The sequence below is a fragment of the Protopterus annectens genome, chromosome 1.part2, assembly GCF_019279795.1.
Source record: "Protopterus annectens isolate FY-2018-M chromosome 1.part2, PAN1.0, whole genome shotgun sequence".
Taxonomy (NCBI): domain Eukaryota; kingdom Metazoa; phylum Chordata; order Ceratodontiformes; family Protopteridae; genus Protopterus; species Protopterus annectens.
This window is the reverse complement of record NC_056727.1, coordinates 651,822,638-651,845,478: the sequence shown is the minus strand read 5'-3', so window position 1 is coordinate 651,845,478 and position 22,841 is coordinate 651,822,638. Positions and strand designations below refer to the sequence as shown.

The window sequence follows — 22,841 nt, the reverse complement described above, 5'->3', positions numbered from 1 at the left end:
CCCAATATAATCTGCATCCATTCTCATCACATGTCCAAACCAACGTAATCTTGCCTCTCTGGCTTTGTCTCCAAACCTTCCAACCTGGGCTGACCCACTAATATACTTATTCCTAATCCTGTCCATCATCGTCACACCCAGTGAAAATCTTAACATCTTCATCTCTGCCACGTCAAGCTATGACTCCTGTCTTTTTATCAATGCCACTGTCTCCAACCCATATAACATAGCTGGTCTCACTACCCTCTTGTAGACCTTCCCTTTCACTTACTGGTACTCGTCTGTCACAAATCACTCCTCCTGACACTCTTCTCCACCCACTCCATCCTGCCTGTACTCTCTTCTTCACCTGTCTTCCACACTCACATTACTCTGAACTGTTGATCCCAAGTATTTAAACTCATCCACCTTCGCCAGCTCTACTCCCTGCATCCTCACCATTCCTCTATCCTCCCTCTCATTCACACACATTTATTCTGTCTTAGTCCTGCTGACCTTCATTCCTCTTCTCTCTAGAGCATATCTTCACTTCTCCAGGGTCTCCTCCACCTGTTCCCTACTGTCACTGCAGATCACAATGTCATCTGCAAACATCATAGTCCACAGGGACTCCTGTCTGATCTCGTCTGTCAACCTGTCCATCACCATTACAAATAAGAAAGGGCTCAGAGCTGAACCTTGATGTAATCCCACCTCCACCTTAAACGCATCCGTCACTCCCACCACAGACCTCACCGCTGTCACACTACCCTTGTACATATCCTGTACCACTCTTACATACTTCTCTGACACTCCCGACTTCCTCATACAATACCACAACTCCTCTCTAGGCATCCTGTCATATGCTTTCTCTAAATCCACAAAGACACAATGCAACTCCTTCTGACATTCTCTGTACTTCTCCATCAACACTGTCAAAGCAAACATCGCATCTGTAGTGCTCTTTCCTGGCATGAAACCATACTGCTGATCAATAATCATCACCTCCCTTCTTAACCTAGCTTCAACTACTCTTCCCCATAACTTCATGCTGTGACTGATCAGTTTTATCCCTCTAGTTAGTACAGCTCTGCACATCACCCTTATTCTTAAAAATCTGTACCAAAACACATTTTCTCCATTCCTTAGGCATCCTCTCACTTTCCAAGATTTCATTAAACAATCTGGTTAAAAACTCTACTGCCATTTCACCTAAACACTTCCATGCTTCCACAGGTATGTCATCTGGACCAACAGCCTTTCCATTCTTCATCCTCTTCATAGCTATCCTTACTTCCTCCTTGCTAATCCACTGCACTTCATGATTTACTAGCAGCACATCATCCAACCTTCTCTCCCTCTCATTCTCTTCATTCATCAGCCCCTCAAAGTACTCTTTCCATCTGCTCAACACACTCTCCTCGCTTGTGAGTATGTTTCCCTTATTATCCTTTATCACCTTTACCTGGTGCACAGCTTTACTTTCTCAGTCCCTCTGTCTAGCCAATCAGTACAGGTCCTTTTCTCCCTCCTTAGTGTCCAACCTTTTATACAACTCATCATACGCCTTATCCTTAGCCGTCGCCACCTCTCTCTTTGCCATGTACCTCATCTCTTTATACTCTTGTCTACTTTCTTCATCTCTTTGACAATCCCACTTCTTCTTTGCCAACCTCTTTCTCTGTATACTCTCCTGTACTTCCTCATTCCACCACCATGTCTCCTTGTCCTCCTTCCTCTTTCCAGATGTCACACCAAGCATCTTTCTAGCCATCTCCCTTACTAGCTCTGCTGTAGTTACCCAGCTGTTCGGTAACTCTTCACTGCCACCCAGTGCCTGTCTTAACTCTTCCCTGAACATCACCTCACAGTTACCCTTTTTTAATTTCCACCATTTGATCCTTGGTGCTGCCCTCACACTCATTCTCCTCTTCTTGATCACCAACGTCATCCTAAAAACCACCATCCTATGCTGCCAAACTACATTTTCGTCTGCCACCACTTTACAGTCTCCAATCTCCTTCAGACTGACCCTTCTACATAAGATATAATCCACCTGTGTGCATCTTCCTCCACTCTTGTATGTCACCCTATGCTCCTCCCTCTTGTTAAAATATGTATTCAACACAGCCATGTCCATCCTTTTCGCAAAATCCACTACCATCTGACCGTCTGCATTCCTTTGCTTATCACCATACCTACCCATCACTTCTTCATCCCCTCTGTTCCCTTCACCAACATGCCCATTGAAATCTGCTCCAATCACCAGTCTCTCACCCTTGGGTACAGTCATCACCACTTCATCCAACTCACTCCAAAATTTTTCTTTCTCATCCATCGCACACCCAACTTGTGGAGCATATGCACTAACAACATTCATCATTACACCATCAATTTCCAGCTTCATAAACATCACTCTATCCGGCACTCTTTTCACCTCCAAAACTCTCTTAGCATACTGTTCCTTCAGGATAATGCCTACGCCATTTCTCCTCCAATCCACACCATGATAAAACAATTTGAACCTGCCTCCAATACACCTAGCCTTGCTCCCCTTCCATCTGGTCTCTTGCACACACAATATACCAACCTTCCTTCGGTCCATCATATCAGCTAGCTCTCACCCTATACCATTCATACTGCCAACATTCAAAGTTCCGACCCTCACTATCACAGTCCTAGCCTTTACCAGCCTTCGGCCATGCCTTCCGCCTCTTCTCCTCCTTCGGCCAACAGTGCCCAATTTCCGCCAGCACTCTGTTGACCAGCAGTACTGGTGGCAGTCGTTGTTAACCTGCGCCTCGACTGATCTGGTATGTATATGTGTACTTTTGTCTGCATGTATGATTTGGCAGAATTTTACACCGGATGCCCTTCCTGATGCAACCCACCCCATTTATCCAGGCTTGGGACCGGCACAAAGAAATGCACTGGCTTGTGCATCCCCAGTGGCTGGGTCTGTTCCCAATAATTAATTATTTCTCTATAAATTTTATGTGGATAGTTCTTTGTAATGATGAATGGTGTTAAAAGGTCAATCCAAAGCTTTAAATCTATATATGAATTAATGAGTTTTTGAATGAATTGATATAATAATTAATCAAATGTGTTTTAGTGGGTTTTGTTATATTGCATATTAATATATAGCAGTTAGCAATTATTTCCAGTTAGCAAAATAATTAGGATTTATCCAGTCTGTAATAGTTTTAGATATGAATGCCATTGTATATGTTTCAATGTCAGGAAAGTTTAGTCCTCCCTGTTTCCATGGTCTAATGTGATATGTTAAGGCTATTCTATTTCTTTTGGCGAACCATAACATTTTATTGAGCAAGAATTTATTTCTTTAAGGGTATTTCTTTCTGGAAGCAACTGCATTGCCAATGCTATATACAAAGTCTTAGGTAGTAAAACCATTTTTATTAATTGTAGTCTATCTTCAAATGTTAATATTGTTTTATTCCATTTTGATTGCGTTAATGAGATTACTATAGTTTTTTCAAACTAGCTCGTTATTATCTTTACATAACTCAGTTCCTAAATACTTTAGAGTAGGTTCTTGTTTTCCTATAATGTGATTTCCCTTGACCTGTATTTCTTTTTTTTATTTAAAAATAAATATTTTGATTTTGATTTATTAAAATGAAGTCCTGAAGTCCTATAGAATTTTTCAATTAATATATCCAGTTCTTTTAAAGTCTTAGATAATGCTAATTATACAATGACCCCCCCATTAATATTCCAAAACATGCACGCTGATTGGTCAGCATGCCTATTGTAAATCCAACTTATACTAATGGAAAAAGGTCCGGTCGCCTGGACTTTTTCCATTAGTATAAATTTTTACTTTTTTTGTGTTAGACAGCAATGGAGAACAGAAGAGCTCCGTTGCTGTAATCTCACTATGTTAAATGGGTTTAACATAGCGAGATATCTTAAAAAAAAGCAACGGAGATCTTCCTTTCTCCGTTCCTTTTTTTAAAGCTGTCTTGCTATGTTAAACTCATTTAACATAGCGAGACAGCTTTAAAAAAGGGAACGGAGATCTTCCTTTCTCCATTGCTTTTTTTAAAGATATCTCGCTATGTTAAACATAGCGAGGCAACTTTAAAAAAAGCAACGGAGATCTTCCTTTTGCCATTGCTTCCTCTACATACACCTCTGATGTACTGCGTAATCATACACATATGCAGTACATCAGAACTGCTTCAGGATACCGGACAGCTGCGGAAGGGCAGCACGGTGGCATTATACAATGCCATTATTTAAAAAAAGTATGTATTTTATTTCTTAAATAATGTCATTGTATAATAGCAGTAACCCACTTCTGGGTGTGGGTAATGCTGGATTTACCCACGGTTGTCTTTGTTTGGCCACTCGGGCTTCGCCCTCATGACCAAACCACTGTGGATAAATCCAGCATTACCCACACCCAGGCGTGGGTTATTGCTTAATAGTATGTCATCAGCAAAGAGCATTACTTTAGAATTATATTGATCATAAACATCTACTACTCTAATTTTTAAATTATTACGTATTGAGTCTGCAAGTATTTCAATGGCCAAAGCAAATAGTCAATGAATTTATCTGCCTGATAGTGCTTTCTGTATGGTGAGTTATTATGGTGAGACTTAGCAATAGCTTTGTGTCACTGTGTAACTGATTTCCCTTTCTAGTATCCTATTACACTAAATGCTTCACTGAGGCACAAATCCTAACCAGTTGTATTAACTGTTCACTGGTAATTTTATTCTGATAGCCACACCACGGGGGGGGGGGGGGTATATATTTATTTACTTATTGATTTAGTCTGGATTTTTTTAACAACAGAGATTTGAAATAGCTTGAGACATGTTTCCGTGTAGTATAGCAGTGATTATCCACAGTACTGAATTATGATGAGAAATGGACACCAGCGCTAAATATCGCAAAGGAAAAAGTTGTCCAAACATTGCTTTAGAATATCTCTGGATTGCAGAAAGTCACTCCATAACACAGTAAAGAAAATGCTAGCAGTACATAAGTTCAGTTTGTTGACTGCACCTGCTATTCTGCATTCTGTGCCTTCTGCCTGCTTTAGTAATGTAAACATGCTTTTTTGTTTTTTTTTAGAGAAAGTAAACTTACAATGTTATTACGTGAATCATTGGGAAACATGAACTGCAGAACAACCATGATTGCACATATCTCTGCCACAGCAAGTAATTATGCAGAAACTCTTTCCACCATTCAGATTGCTTCAAGAGTGCTGAGAATGAAGAAGAAAAAGACTAAGGTAGAGTCTGCATGGGTGTTTGTGTATGTGTGTGTTTGTGTGTGTGTGTGTGTGTGTGTGTGTGTGTGTGTGTGTGTGTGTGTGTGTGTGTGTGTGTGTGTGTGTGTCTATGCATATGTATGTGTGCGTGTGTGATTTTGGACATCTTTGCATGTTTCTGGGTACATATGTTTGTGTACATATCTCTGTTTTCATTTGTGTGGATGAGTATGTGTATGCATGTATGCATGTGTATACTTGATGGGCTGCATTCTGAAAATTCTTAATACTAATAATGATCTTAATTTTTAGTGCCTCACTGAAAACAAAGTGCTATCTGCTTTGTTTCATATACTGTAGTGTATTCACAGTAGGTTATTTTCATAACAATGAATGAATAATACATGTGTGTTGAGTTCATTTTTTGACTGAATTTTATGGAAAAATAAAATGCAGTAGTAAATAAATGCACATTATATACAGTGGTAAAATATGCTGATATAAAATAAACACCTATATCCTTTAAACTGAACAATTCTACTTCATTCTTACCAAATCTAAATCATGACACTTCAACATTTACTTGTTTATTGACATTTCATTACCAGGAAAGTCTGACTGGCTAGAAGCCCATTTTCAGCCGAGACCGAGGGAGAAAAGCTCCAAATTACTGCAAAACATGTTAAGAACAATAACTTTACAATATTCAAAAATAAAACAAAAACATCTGCAGTTTAAATAATCATAACAAATTAGACATAATATAAAAACATTGGTTAAAAATTGATACAAGGTGTATGACAATCATTTAATATTTAGAAACATTTTAGACAGTTTGTAGAGGAATTAAAAGTATGTCAGTCTAATAGAAATAGGAATTGCAATATGAACATACCTATAATATATTTAGACAGAAAGTTAGGGAAGAGAATTAGACAGCACTAAGGAAGTAAGTGAAGAAGGGAGAGTAAGAGGTATAAGGAATGAAAAGGTACTTGTTCACATTTAGGGATATAGTTTATCTTGGTTTTAAGCTAAAACAGAGACAGATTTTAGCTAGGAAGTCTTTCAGAGTGATTTTGAAAGATGGGAGGGAGGGTATAGACCTGATGGGTACAGGTAAGGAGTTCCAGGCCTTAGCAACCTTGTACAAGTATGGACAATGCCTAGAAGTTTTGCTAGGTTTGTAGACAGACAGGAGTTTTTGGTCACTGGATCACACTGACCGATTGGGAACATAGTTGTGTATGTTTTTTAGTGCTGGACAGGTAGATGGATGCTGGACAATTTTATAGGTGGTAAGAAGCTGTGTATATGTTAGTTGATGTGGCAGGTCTAACCAATTTAGGATTTTCAGTGCTATACAGTGGTGGGTTCTGAAATGGATATGTGCTGCAAATTCAGCAACTTCTTTATAGTATTGTTCAAGTTTTAATTTTTGTGAACGAAAATGAAACTGACTTTCACCTGCAGTAATCTATCCTCTATGTTACCATCTTTTGGTAGTATAGTCACATGTAAAATAACAAATATCAAACCATCTGAAAATGTTCTTGTGCACTGTTGGAGTGTACTGGTGCTGTGGGTTTACTACATTGGTGATACACATACTGATTAGATGTTCTAAACATTGCATATGCACTTTGCACTTAGTCTCCACTGAATATGCTGTATATAGGCTATTTTGCACCCAGTCATGTAAATTACATCCTTAGTTTCATATGTAATTGCAGTACATGAAATCATTTGTTATGCATGGATCGTTGTGATTATGCTGTAACATCAGAAAAGATAAACCCATAATGCACTTCTGTAGTGAGAGACCAAACCTTAACAGCACTTTCAGAGGTGTATAACAATACCCCCTAAGCACTGTTTCAGTCTAGTATCAGTGAAGGGAGTCGTCTTCTTTCTCAACTCTCCCGGAATATCGGTTCTCATATATCCAAGGAAATGTATAGACATTAGTCTATACTATGAGTATCTTATTTAATTTAGGACAGTATTTAAAAACTGTCTTTGACACCTTCCTGCAATTATATTTGCTTGCAGTCAATGTGACAGTATTTACTAAGTGCTTTACTTGCTTTCAAAGCCAGTAAACTACTTCAGCTTTCTTTCTTTTTTTGTAACAGGTAGTATATGGAGTAGATAAAACGCCATGAACTGCAAAGAGCCATGATCGGGTCTCACCAGTCGTAACTAGTTGTTATGTATTCTCTCCATGGATGCCATGAGGCACCTCTCAGTATTCAGTCTTGAAGAGAATTTCTTCTCATCCATGCCTCAGATACATAATAGCATGGTTATGATCAGAGACCCAGTCATAACCCTCAATATTTATGTTGTGTCTTTCGGCTTTTCCCGGTTAGGGGTCGCCACAGCGGAACTCCAGTCCGCTAATGATTGGTAGTTGATTTTTACATGCCGAGTTACCAGCCCTGATGCGCAACCTTCAACGAAGGTACGCCCATTCACGCATGTCTCCATGCAGAAGATGGTCTAGCTGAGAATCGAACCGGACAGCGTCTTACTGTGAGACGACAACGATAACCCTCAATATTTATACTGGGCTAAATTCCTAGATGCACCATCATCTTGAACACATCACTGAGATTAACGTCAGAATTTGCAGTTAAGTGTAACTTCCATTATACCAAAGTGGAAGCAGCTTTGTATTGGAGAACATTATCTAGACACTGTAAGACAAGCTATTGCCTCTGTATACTGATTTGATGAGGTCACCTTCACCTCTGTGATTAATTACTGTTGCTGACTGCTGTCTTCTCTGTGTAAAAAGAAATGTGTTCTTAACTTTACAGGATTAAATAGTTGGCAGTTTCATGTATACTACTGAAAAGGCTTAGAGCTGGGTTACTACTGCCATCCTTGTAGTTAAGATCAGTTTGCCTACTGACATTTGTTTTGCTGGTACTACAGAATCAATTTATTTCAAGATTGTTTTATATCAGAACATATAAACATATTAAAATGTCATGCCATTATCATGTTGCAATGTTCCCTTAGTAAGTAAAGTTAAGGTAAATATTTATATTTATTTAGATGCACAGTTGGTAAATAATGGGGTAAAAAAACTGAACAACTTGCTGCCAGAATTATTTGAATATGGTTATTGTTTGTTGGTATGCCACTGTATTAGTTTAAGACCTCTGTATTTATTTCTCTGCATTTTCTTAATTGCTTATATAATAAAAGTGGTTTACAAATATTAATTGTGCAGTGTACTGCAGTTTCTTTAAATATGAGTGCCAGACTTTATCAGTCAGTGATGATTATATATGATTTGTCTACAATGGAAACAATGCATAGATAAAAGCTGTGCATGTCACCATTGTTTCTATTTTACCAGTAGGGAACCATCTTATATTTAAAATGCCAAGTGTTTGGCAAGTTTCCTACAGTTCTGTACAGGATGTAGCAAGCAACGATGGAGAGAGTGTCTTAATTCTGTTACAGTTTGCCTAAGGTGCAAAATTAAAATAAAGTTCATGTTTGATGCAAAACTAAAAAAGTACACATTCTGCCTACATTCCAGGTCTGGGTTTGCCAGGTCAAACTTCTTTGGAATTCTCAGGTATTGCAGCTCTCATCAAGCTGCTTCACACTTCCAAACATAGGTTCTTCTTATTCGGCCACTGGTTTGGTATTAGTAAATCCACAGGTAGGCTTCTGGTATTGCACAGGAAAAGTCTCAGTTAAGTCCTGGGTACTCTATAGCCTTTTCTGATTAAATTTCCCCCAAAAGTTTCCATTTTTAGTCTTGAAAAATTATTATTATTTATTTATTTATTTATTTATTTACATTTGATAACCAGGTAGGTGCCAACTGGGCCAGAAGCCCGTTTTCAGAGGAGAACCGGAGAGAAAAGCTCCAAGGAAGGTTACGTAATTATACATTTGTACAAATGACAATTACAATAGGAGTTCAAATGCAAGTTCCTCAGCATTGTATCTAAAAGCATAATGGTAGTACAATGAGCTTATACTATTCATACAGACAGAAAAAAAAAAAAAAAAAAATATATATATATATATATATATATATATATATATTTTTTTTTTTTTTGTAGGATGAAAATATCACAGCTGAAGCTAACAAGGCTCAATTGCCAAGAAATATTGACAATGGGTGCTGCAGAGAAGGAAGTTAGACAGTATGGGGTTAAATTAGTTAGCTTGGTGGAGAACACAAGCAAAGTCTGTGTTTGGTGAAATATTCCTTTAGGGACTGTTTAAATGAATGTGTGTCAGTGATGGACAGAATATGCTGAGGTAGAGAATTCCAGTGTTTGGCAACGGTATGTGAGTATATGGAGACATCGTGATAGTTTTGGGTTTTGTTAACCTTCAGCAAGTTTTGGGTTTTGTTAACCTTCAACAATACTTTATCAGCAGACCTAAGAGATTTTAGGTTAGTGTAAGATTGGACAAGGTTATATAGAGCTGAGCAGTTGTCAGGTTTATATAAGACTGTATGGGCATTTATTAGCTGATTCGGAGTAAGCAGGTGAGGGACCTCTAACCAGTTCAGCTGGAGAAGGGCAGTGCAATGGTGAGATCTTTGAGACTGATTAGTGGCAAATTTGGCTATTTTGTTATAGCAAGATTCAAGGCTATTCAGTTCAGATTTAAAGACTGGTAAATACTGGTGAATAGTAAACCAGAGAAGATAAGAGATGGGTTCTGGCTGTTGCGAGTCTGGCATGGTCAGTAAGATATCATTTAGCCCTACAGAGAGAACTCAGTTTGACATGAACCTTTTTAATTGTTAGTGCAAGGAGTTTGTCAAACTTAAGTCCACTATCAATTGTGAAACCAAGAAGTTTTGTATGTTCAACAGGTTCTATTTTAGTGCTATTGGAGGAGGAAATAGAGATAGGAGGATGGTTGTTGTTGAGGTGTTATAGAAGGCCATAAGCTTGGTTTTATTGGGGTTAAGTATAAGTTGATGAGCTGTTAAGTAGTTTTCAATATTGTGGAGGGCTGCCTGAGTTTTTTTCTTGGAGTTCCTTGATAGAGGGAGCAGAGCAGAATAAGTAAGCATCATCAGCATATTATGATTGAGGCTGGATTTGCAAATAAAAGTGGGCCAAGGATAGATCCTTGTGGGAGTCCTACATATATAGGGAGCTGTGGGGAGGGTTTATTGTCCCATAAAGTAGCTTTTTTCCTTTCTGACAGGTAGCTATGAAACCAGCTTAGGACTTCAGAGCTGCACAGGTAAAAAGCCAGTTTATTGAGACATATTTGATGAGAAACAGTGTCAAATGCTTTTGACATATCTAGGAAGGTAGCAGAGACAAATTGTTTTTTGTTTTTGAGTTGATTTACGGTATTAGTAAAGCTAATTATAGCTATACTGGCACTATGCCTAGGTTGAAAGCCATGTTGTGTATTAGATAATAGATTATTTGAGAGAAAGTGGTCTAAGATCTGTTTGTGTATACATTTTTCTAAGATTTTGGCAAGTGGTGACAAAATAGTTATGGGTCTGTTGTTGGATACATCAGTATAGGGATTGTCTTTATGAAAGGGTTTGACATGAGGTATTTTCCAGACGAGTGGACTGTTCAGAGATAGAACGGTTAATGAGAATAGGTATAGGGTAAGCGAAGGAAGTAGCAGCTAGTTGTAGAAAGTCACCAGGTAGCTGTTCTGCAGCTAGTGTGTAAGGTTTTACTTTAGAAAGGAGATTTTTAACATAGGTTACTACATGATCAACTGTGCACTTGAGCAATACATTAATTAATTTGTTTCATGACAATAATTACTTTTCCCATGATTCATTTAGCTTGACTTTTGCTGTGAGTCACCCATAGATGGCATCCCTGTCCCTGTCAGTACTAAAGGTTGAGCACGGATCAAGTTAACTGTGACTTGCATGATTTTGCCATTCTTCTTGTTTTGGATGTGCTTCTTTTCACTTGTTTTAAATTAAATAAGTAATGCAATAAATGGTTCTTGAAGGGTTTGAAGTTTTTGGTACATAAAAAATTGCATCACATCTTCTGAGCTTTGCAGTAATCACTTCGTATAGTACTGCCAATCAGTAATGTAATGAAACTTGACCATCTGAGCACAAAGGTTGCTGGTGCTAAGACTGAGTAAATAGTTCTTGGAAAATAGGTTTTGGCTACTTTTTAAAGCTTCTTACCTAAGTAGATGTCTTGCTGTTTTTTAGCTAATTGTAATGGTTCTTTATATTTGTTTGGGAAATACAGGAATTTCTAATCTATTTGGGCTTTAGTAAAATTCAGTGTTTCATTGTGTGTTCCTTCTACTTGATTTTCCAACTTTTTATTTCTTTCCTGTAGTGATGTACTACAGCTACAGAAGTTATGTGCAGAGATAGGTAGTCAAAAGTTGAATGAGAACATTCTGGAGAATTAGCAACATGACCATTTCAGCAGATCACTGTAGCACTGCATGATTTTAGTAGGTGAAACAACAATTTTTTTTTATTAGCAGTCTGGTTCCTTATGCCTCATTTTATATACAGTCAAATGATATTCCATCAAACGCATTATACTTTTCAGCTGCTGAACCCATTGTAGTGGGACAATCCTTATACAGTTGTGTGAGCAGGTGGTGGGAGTGGTACTCTATGTCTTCCATCTGCTAAGAGTTGGAGGTGGAATTGTATCATCTCTGGTAGCACCCTTCACAATTATCTTTGCTGGTGGCATTCCTTCCTTTAATGAACATCCCTGCAGGTGATCCCTAGAATAATGGACTGCACTGCTGACCTCAAGGTAAAGAGACAGGTATCAGCAATGAAAGTGCGAACTCTCACACTGAATACCACGTGCTACCAGAAAGGCAGATGGGAGTAATCTGGCAATGGGTGTAATTTAACCCACCGTGATGAGGGAGGTCACAATAAATAAGTATGATGTGGGGGTAGAGAAACAAAAGCTGGAAATAGTAAGTAGATACAAATTTTAATAAAACAAATATATTTTGGGTTCTAAGCTCTTTGTTGTTTATGTGTACATTTGCTGACCTCTGTCCTGGGAGTCTTTGCACCTTGCGCTCATCATACATTCACTCAGTCTGTAGTGTAGACTCAGCTACAGTTCCACATCTGAATCATTGCTGGAGGGGTTAGTGTTCCTGCATGAGGAATAAACCACAAGTAGGAGAAAGAGATTTGTTCTAACAAGGAATGTAGGTTTGCAGCCATTGGCCTGCCCTTATGCATGTGAGAAGGCACAACGTGAAACAGGTGTTTGTGCATTCTACAATGAAAGGGTATAAAAGCATGGTTTTAAGGTTAGGCATGACCGTTGTAAGGTCACAGTATTCATGTTCTCTGTTCTGAAGTTGCAGGAAGTGAGAGTATGATGTCATCATATTGTGCCTGTTTCTTTCTCCTATATTCAGTATGTGCTTTTAGCACAGTGTATTAAATAGTGTTTGTTTGCCACAGTTTGCTGGTTTCATCATTTATTTTTGGAACACATTGTGCACCATATTTCTGTACATTTTACTCATCTTGTATGAGGAGCATAACCTGCTCTGCCTTTGGTTTCTAGATGGGAATGACATACAAATTAACACCAGCCTCCAAACCTCTCCCCCAAAGAAGAAGAGCTGCCTTTCAGATGTGTGGAGATTTCACTTTTTGTTAGCACTCTGGTTGCAGAGGTCATTCCCATAGTCACATCCTCAACATTACAAGCCACTTAGCCAGTGGACTGGTGTCTGAACTCTTGATGAAAAGTCAGATGCAGATTGTTTTTTTCTCTCAGCCTTCTTCCTGTCATTACTTGAATAAAAAAGAGCCACTGTTATTCAAGCTTGCCACTTCCTGGCTTCCGTATGGAGCATTATATGCCTGTGTTGTACTGTAGTCAGTATACTTCATTAGCTAAAACAGACAGTATTGTGTCTGTGTGTTGTGTTTGTTGTGGTAAGAGCAGTTGTTGCACATTGTCTTTAGTCAAATAAAACTGACCTTTTTATGCCTCTCTTCTTCCCGTCTTTGTTGTTCAGACATATGTATGATTGTTGCTGATATTAGTAATCTGTTGTGCTTTAATTCAGATTTAATGAGCGGGAATAGATGTAATTCCAGGAGGGGTTGTGAGATAAATAACCCACTGGAAATGTAAAAAATGTAATAAAGAAAACAGTACAAAAAAGTACAGACTTCTGGTCTGGCCTGTGGACTGTTATTGGGCAAGAAGTTTCATTTCTTGCAGCTTCTCTGAATTAACTTATTTCTTAATGAAATGGTAGTTGCTAGGTAACCTTTAATTTTGAAACTTCTGCATTGTCCCAGACATGCACATGTTAAAAGGAAGAATGTTTTCTAATTGTATATTTATCTTTTAAATAATGTGGTGTACAATATAATACATTTTAATGTATTTTTTTATTATTTCAGTACACGTCAAGTTCTTCTGGTGGAGAGAGCTCCTGTGAGGAGGGAAGGATGAGGAGACCAACCCAGCTGCGACCATTTCATGCCAGAAATGTGGTTGATCCAGACCTTCCAATGCTTGGTCTTTCAAGTGATCCTGACTATTCCTCAAGCAGTGAACAGTCATGTGACACTGTCATCTATGTAGGCCCAAATGGCACAGCACTTTCTGACAAGGAGCTTACTGATAATGAAGGTCCACCTGACTTTGTTCCGATAATCCCTTCCTTACAGAAAATGAAGCCCGAGGCAAAACAAGAAAGTAATACTGAGACATCTGCCAACAGTTCTGAAAAGGACTGCCTAAAATGTAATACCTTTGCAGAGTTGCAGGAAAGACTGGACTGCATTGATGGCAGTGAAGAAACAACTCCATTTCCTTTTGAAGAAATTCCTGTTCAGTATGGTACAAACCAGATGCCAAGATTTGACGGTATGCAACCTGCTTTGGTGGAATTCAAACATGTGTCAGAGAACTGTAAAGCAGAAGCAAAAATAGTACATCAGTTGACGGATGTGAATGGTAAAGACAGTTATATTTCAGATACCACTAAACAGAGTGGGCTGTGCTGTACTCAGACAGCTACCCCCACTGAAATGTCAGCACCTTCCTCACCCAGGAGTGTAACAGGCAGCTGCAGTAGTCACTCTGACTCCTTGCAGATGTCACATCATAGTAATCTACACAACAGCAGAGAGTCCCTGTCAGCTAGCGGCTTTGTAGAAAGTAAGCCTAGACCTATGGGTTCCCCAAGACTTGGCATTGCTAGCCTCTCCAAAACCTCAGATTATAAACCCCCAAGCTCTCCGTCTCAGAGATGCAAAGTCTACACCCAAAAAGGAGTGCTACCCTGTCCTGCTGTTCCTCCAAGTCAGAGTTTAAATAGTTGCTCTGGAATTATTTCAGTGGAATCACTTCTCCAGCCAGAGATCAGAACACCTCCAGTTGGAATGAGTCCTCAGATAATAAAAAAATCGGTGTCTTGTCATAGTGGCAGTTCCATGGAAACTACAGTGTCAGAGGACCAATGTTCAAATGGACTTTCAGAATCTAAGGATGAGGCCACAAACATGACTACAGTTACTGTTCAGCAGCCTTTGGAGTTAAATGGAGAGGATGAACTAGTTTTCACATTGGTTGAAGAGCTAACTATTAGTGGTGTACTGGATAATGGGCGCCCAACTAGTATTATCAGCTTCAACAGTGATTGCTCTGTGCAGGCTGTGGCTTCAGGTTCCAGACCGGTTAGTATTATCAGTAGCATCAGTGAGGACTTGGAGTGCTATTCTAATATGACTGCAGTGTCTGAAGTCTGCATCACAAAGTTCTTGCCACTCAATAAACCAGGCCATAATGACAAGGGTCAAGATTCAGGCAGCAGGCGTTCCTCCATTAGCTCATGGCTCAGTGAAATGAGTACTGGTAGTGATGGCGAGCAATCTGGCCATAGCTTTGTAGCCCAGACATGTTATGGCCAAGGTGAAGGGTTGGCAGATCCACCTGTAGCTGAGCTCCTAAGTGCACTTCAGGATGATTGTACGTTGTTTATGAATGATAAGAAGCATACTTTACGGGATGGTTTGTACATTATACCAGAAAAGGCAAATGATATTCTAAGTAAGGTGTCACCTTTCAAAAGTGTCAACATTAATTCTTTGGGCAAAGCTACTGTCATGATCTCAAGTTTGACCAGCTGTGAAAATTACATCCCCATGAAGACCAACATCACTGTTTATCCATGCATTGCAGTAAATACTCTTACATCTCAAACGCCAAGTGATATCTTGTCAACCTCCAAACTGACTACAAAAGTCAATGAAAACAATAATGAAGAGTCTTGTGATGGACAAGAAATGCAGTTTCAGGACCCATGGATGAAGCGTGAGGAATCCCCCAAACAAGACAGCGATATTTCCAATGCTGACACTGTCAGTGAACAAAGTTCCGACCGACTCAGCAGTAGTAGCAGCAGTAGTGGAGTAGCATCAAACTCACCCATCTGCAGCGACAGCCAAAAAAGGATCGTTGATGGATGTAAAATGGCTCTTTCAAGTTCTGGTAGCCAGAGCTCTTTCCATTCAGTTGATGTTTCAAGAAATGGAAGCTTGTCCAGAGGACTCCAAAAGCTAAGCAAACAAGAAGACTTAGACAGTATGTCTGTTCGATCTTCCTGTTATGGATCAGACAGTAATGGAACATCTGCTGCCACGTCACAAGCTTCTACTCCATGCAGTCCAAAGGCAACTTTAGAAAGACGAGTTTCTTCACCTAAGCATTGTGTTCTAACACGCCCTAAAGGAACACCACCTTTGCCTCCGGTTAGAAAGTCAAGCCTCGATCAAAGAAACAGAGCTAGTCCACAACATACATCTGGCAACTGTGGCTCATCAAATCCTGCCATATCCTCCATTGCAAATGCACCTGATGAATTTTTGTGCAATGGAAAGCCAAAGTGTTCGAATACAGATAGTAGCAGTAAGCTATTCAGTGCCAAACTTGAGCAACTAGCAAGCAGGACAAATTCTTTAGGCAGATCCAATACAAGTCATTATGAATGCTTTTCCTTGGAAAGAGCAGAAAGCTTGACTTCGATGGGTTCAAAGGTGAGCCCTATTAGAGACAGCACTATGCCAAGAACAGGGCGAAGCTTGAGCCGTTGTTTTGTTTCATCACCAACTAACTCTGGTATTTCTCAAATGTCAGGAGGTTCTCCAAAAGTTAACCAGTCCAAAATATCTGCAGTGAGTAAGCTTCTTTTGGCAAGTCCAAAGTCTCGTAGCTTGTCCTCTTCTTGCACTAAGACATTAAGTTTCTCTACAAAATCTCTGCCTCAATCTGTTGGACGAAGTTCAAGTTTGCCTCCAAATGGAAAAAACATGTCATGGTCAACCCAGTCACTTAGCAGAAACAGAGGGTCTGGGCTAGCTTCTAAACTTCCTCTAAGAGCTGTTAATGGGCGCATATCTGAGCTACTTCAAGGAGCCGTTGGTGCAAGATCGAGTCTTCTAAGAGAATCATCAGATCTGGATGAACGAGGAGCTCTACATGCAGATGAAAAGCCTGTAGTTCATACACTTCCCTCACCATATAGCAAGATTACCCCACCAAGGAAGCCTCACCGCTGTAGTAGTGGCCATGGCAGTGACAATAGTAGTGTACTGAGTGGAGATCTTCCACCGGCCATGGGGAAAACAGCCTTATTTTATCACAGTGGTGGAAGCAGTGGCTATGAGAGTATGATAAGAGACAGTGAGGCAACAGGAAGTGCTTCTTCAGCTCAGGACTCCATGAGTGAAAACAGCAGCTCAATCAGCGGAAGATGCCGGAGTCTTAAATCTCCAAAGAAAAGGACTAACTCAGGTAAGATACGAAAGTAAACACACTCAGCATCACCTTTTCAGTATTCTCAAGTATTATTAAAGGTACACTGCTGTACCAAAGAGAATCAGGGGGCCTGGTCACATGACATGCTCCCAGCTAACAGTTCAATGGAGGTTCAGTGGATGACTCACTGGAGCTGTCACCAGAGATAGAAACCATTGTTAAAAGGCTGCATGAATGCTGGACACAAGACTACCCATGTACATAGAAGGTGTGGTGCTGTAGCATATGACCAAGGCAGAAGGCAAGTCAAGGGGTAGAAATGTTTGAAGGAGGCGATAATACATAAGACGGTCCTACCTATGCATTACCTTCTCCTTCAAACATCACTGCAGGTGATACACCTTCTGCCTTGTTTGTTATGGTCAGCATTCATCATGTCTTTTTTAATGCTGTTTTTTGTCTCTAGTCACTGTTCTGGAGCATTTGAGTTGGCTGGATGAGAAGCTGTCAGCTGTGGTTTTCATCTGTCCTCACCAGGGTCATTGTGGATGTTTTTGATGTAGTTAAACCTGAGATTCCAAATCAAAGGCTAGCAAAAGTATGGCTAATGTTGAAACCACAGAAATCATTACTGTTAATCAAGTGAATGTGTGTGTGTGTGTGTGTGTGTGTGTGTGTGTGTGTGTGTGTGTGTGTGTGTGTGTGTGTGTGTGTGTGTGTTTGCACGTTTCTGCGTGCAGTGCATGTGAGAGTATTTATGCTGAGGGTTCATACTTCATATCCATTGTAAGACCATGTTATTTCCATTTCAGTTACTTTAGCACCATTTTATCAAAAGTTCCAAAACAGGAAAGTCTTCAAAATCCAACAAATGGCAACATGCACAAAATATCCTTAGTAAGGGTAAACTACTATCTGCATCATGGTTCCTCAAACTGCTTACTGCAATGAATTAAGAATTCTTCATAATTGTGCCTTGCAGGAATGAAATGTAATGAAGTGCAGGCTTTAATAAAGAAGACTAAACAGATTTACATCTTAACATGTAAAGTAGCATTAATAGAAGGTGGCTTCTAATGCACATTTTCTCATATAGACAACTAAGTATATAATACAACATCTTAACATACAGATCTTTACATGGAGGATTTCATCTTTGTTGCACCTGTATTTTATTATATTTTACCTTAATCATATACCTGTATTATCTCCTCTGGAGTGAGCTTGAAGATGTTTCAGTAGGTTTAGGGTTCTATCCTGGTTAACAAACAGAAATAAAATAAAACAAAATAAAGAAGCTAGTATCTAACAAATTAACAGTTTAAAAGAATTTCACATTTGTAATTATATTATATATGCTAACCACAACTGATATTCCTGTGCATTCTTGAAAATGGGTGTATATTGGTTCTTTTAACTTCTTTTCAGTTGCATTTTGTTTTCAGTTTGTGGGAGAAACAAATGTAAGACATTCAGAACTGCAGTGTTGTATTTCAAAGGTTGGCATTCTTAAAATGGCATCCTTCAACTAACACAGTAGTTTCAGTCTGAGTAATGGCAGTACAAATGGCCTTTAAAAGCCTGTCAGAGTTAGTGGAAAAGCATAAAGAACTCAAAAGCGATGCTTTAGTCCTCACATCACTCAGCAATGTTGTTAATTATTTATATAGCACGTGTTTACACAATATATAAAACTAACCTTACATTCTGCTGTTTGCACTAATTCCAGTGTTGGAATGTTTGACTGAAATATTTCTTGATTTGCAGTCTGTATGCTGTTTATCAGATCAGTTATTTGCCTAAGCATATTGCTTTCTCATAGTTTACTGTATTTTTTTTAATTCATTATTCTATGGTGTTGTCTGTTACAAGTATCACCTACAGTGAACCTACCTTGGTATGTACTCAGTATGTACAATTTAATTCTTATTGTACTTTTTGTTGCTTTACAGTATCGCAGACTAGTTCTTTCTTTGCTAACATGTCCTAATTTTTTTATAAATTATACTTTCCATCTTCTACTACCAGCATTTTCTCAAAACAGTTGTATAACAGTGTATAACACTTCTACATAACCTGCTCTAATACCCTTCCTTCTGTTTTAATAAAATCAGCTATACAACTGTATAATAAAACAGAATATACTTGTAACCCAGAATTCCATGCTGTGCATCCAAAACTGCTTCTACTAAGAAGCTCAGTTCTCTGTAAGCCCTTAGCCCATATGTAAATTAAATTTTAAAGATAAAAAAACACATTCCAAGCAGCTTCAAAGATGCTCTTATTAGGGCACACTATAAGGTTGATTCTTCTTCCATACCCAGTGATTATCACCCTTTTTGTAATTTATGCTACCTAGTAAAAGTATTAGAAAAATCATAGGTAATTGCTGGACATGTACTCCAGGAAACAATTGAGTAGCCTAGCCGAAATGCCCCACAGCACTGACCGGCTCATAGACACACACTAGACAACAAGAGTCAGTAGGAATCATAGAATCAGTAGGAATCATAGAGTCAGTAGGAATCAAATCTTGGACTACAGGAATCCTGGTATTAGCAGCTAGTAGTCTTAAATCCTCTGCACTGTCAGACAAGTAATCTACATATGAATACATGACTATGTCCAGAAATGTAATATTTTACCAGCAGCATGAATTCTTGAATCAGTGCTACAACTGCTAACTACTCCAGTATTAATAAAATACTAACACTGAGCATGACTTATTTACTGATGCTCTTTTTACGACTATAACACATAGCATTTAAAATCACGGACTAGTCCATATTGCTAAAAAAAATATATCCATTTGTGACTTCTCCAGAGAAATTTAATATGGATGGTTAACTATCTCTCAAACCGAACTTTCAGTCTTAGAACCATGTCATCTCTATATTGTTAGGGAAGATATTGTGCTGCCCACATCTGTGCAGTTACCAAGACATGGTTTAAATCCACAGAAAGTACTCTGGCAGTAGAAGGCTTCAGTGTTTTCCACACACTTAGACCATCAACTTCACAGAAAAGGAGAAAAAGTGGAGGAGTCTTGATTTACATTAGTAACAAGTATAACACTAGGTTGGTTAGACGGGATGATGTCTTGGAGTTTATCCAGATGCAAATCACCATATACAAAGTCCCATACCATATCCTAGCAAGATATAGGTCACCCTTTATGTCCCTCAAATCCCATAACTCTTATCTAGATTTACTAGAGACACTCACCATTAAACCAAATACCCTATCCATGGGAGACTTTCACTACCCCTCTACAGACTGGGAAACATAAACTGCCTCAAACTAACAGGCACAATTCTTGGACTTTATTAACACAAATACCCTTGACCAGATAGTCCACACACTCATAAGAGGCTCAAGTACATTGGACCTGGTACTCACCAGTATGGCAGACTGCTGCACACCAACTAATGTCACATCCTCACTGGTGAGGTTGGACTATGAATCTGTCTTCTTCAAAATAAAAATTAACTCAGTAAGCCAAGCAAACCATGTAACATCTAGGAACTATTCTAAAGCAAACTACATCCTATTAAGTTATTGTTTGTCAAACGTCAATGCTTCTCTCAACCCTGAGTTCACAGCAACTTATGTGGAATTGTTAACTGAGACTGGCTGGATTGCCATCTGCCTCATAGACAAGACCCAGGGCATCAGAAATGATGACACCACATCCACTGAGAGACCAGTCACCAGTAGGGGTACTTCAGTGCTCTGTGCTGGGACCACTCCCATTTGGCATCTACTTCTCAGTGGTAAAGGCTAATGTCAAGGGACTTTGGCTGACCAAGTTTGATGATGACTGTAAATTGGGAGCTATCATAGATTCCTGCATAACACAAGTGTCTTCCAAGAGGGTCTAACACAGACAAATTACTGTTGTCAAAGTCACAGATTAAAACTCAATGCCAAGAAATGTATTATAGTGCATTTTGGGAAAATGGCCACTGAGACCAATTACTTCATCAATAAGTCACCCCTAAGAGTTCACCCGGTAGTTAGAGATATGGAAAGCTATGTAGACAGTAATTTGCCCTTTGACCAACATGTGGCCAAGGTAGTACGAAAATCATTCTGTGTCACCCAAATTATAAGTAAGGGCATTGGATCCAGGTCAAAGGAAGTCATACTGCCACTTTATTTCACCATTATCAGACCAGCCATCGAGTATAATGTCCCCTTTGGCATGTACCTAACTAGATATATACAATAACTAGAACACTCACAAATGAATCCAATGTATAAACACATTGTGCTACATGGATCACCTTAAAGCTCTATCTTTATATTCAGTTTCCTACAGGTTACTAAGAGACAATCTGTTCCTGGCATACAAGGCATCCTCATGGACCTTTTGCACATTTGCAAAATGAACAGCATCAGAACAATTTGATCAAAGGATTTAAATTTGTCTTCTGACATAAATAGGACATGTTGGTGAGACAAATATGTCTCTCGGAGGATCCCCAGGCTCTGGAAATGGTTGCCCATCAATGTGAAACAGAGTCCATCCCTAACCCTATTTAAACATAACCTTGACCAAAGGATGGGAAATTGGAAATTCATCCCAGGTCTGTTCCTCATGTCTCCGATAGATAGATACAGACAGTGACTTTGGCCAAACTAACATACCCTCTCCTTACATAACCTTTAGAAACTTCCTAACATACCCCCTCCTAATATTCTCCCATAATACATAGGGACACAGTTGAGCTGGGTTGGGTTGCATGGCTAGGCTTAAAAAGGCCCTTGTGGTTGTTAGCCTAGTATTTAACTATGAAACTATGAACTTCTTGCCTAATTATATAAGCAGTTGGTTCTACCTGACATAATCGAAACTGCAGAACACCGACAATGTAATCACCGACACCACATAATCGACAGTGCATAAACACGAATCCTCACATGCCCGACAACGAAATAACCGATGGTACACAAACACGAAACCTCATACACTGCACACACCACAATAACAACAATCAACAAACAAAACACATCCCCTGTCCAAAAACCACACACACAACACAAGCACACCAAAATCCTTACAAACCCAAACTAAACCTCACATACACAACTATCTACAACCCTAACACAAACCATAACCCTAAGTCACTATCGCACACTCAGCTAACCCGCGCCCTAACCCTAACTCACTTAACCCGCCCCTAACCCAAAGACTTTCACTACCGCACACTTACCTAACCCGCACACTGACCCTAACTCACTTAACCCACCCCTATCCCCACAGACCGTCAATATCCACACTTACCTTACTCGCACCCTAACGTCCGTCACTACCGCATACTTACACAGCCTTTTCCCATGTCGGCATCCTCGGCGTCTGTGTTTTCATCCGTCGCGTTGGTCTTCTGCATTGTCAATCTTCTGGCGCTCGCGATTCGCTTGTCGGTGTTCTGGAGTGTCGACTATCTCAGGTAGAACCAAGCAGTTTCATTTGTTACCTTTATCTACAGCTCAAGACCATTTTATCATTGCAGTGTTTAGTCATTAAGCTAAGTCCAACTCTTTGTGATCTCAAGGACCTTATCATACCAGGCCTGTCTCTCCACCACTGCTTCTTTAATTTCTTGTAAATTCATATTTGTTCCTTCAGCAATGCTGTCTATCCATCTTACCTTTTGCCATCACTCTTTGCCAGCATCAGTGTCTTCCCTGGTGAATCATTGTCTTTGTATTATGTGCAGCACCAAGAAAACATCAGTTTGGGACATGAATGTGATATAAAAGAACTTGAGCAAGAGGGAGTGTCTAAATATTTGGGAACTGATGAAGGACCGACAATAAAACATGAATAAATG

At 39.3% G+C, this 22,841-nt stretch overlaps 1 protein-coding gene across 2 annotated transcripts in view; it reads left to right on the top strand.

The window, feature by feature from the left end:
* KIF26B (kinesin family member 26B) overlaps positions 1-22,841 on the top strand; it is a 1,779,156-nt gene that overhangs the window by 1,587,373 nt on the left and 168,942 nt on the right. For both annotated transcript variants that reach the window (XM_044058109.1, XM_044058116.1), the window contains 2 exons: positions 5,092-5,254; positions 13,644-17,040. In XM_044058109.1, the coding sequence (XP_043914044.1) occupies positions 5,092-5,254; positions 13,644-17,040 (3,560 nt within the window). The remainder of the gene's footprint in view (positions 1-5,091; positions 5,255-13,643; positions 17,041-22,841) is intronic.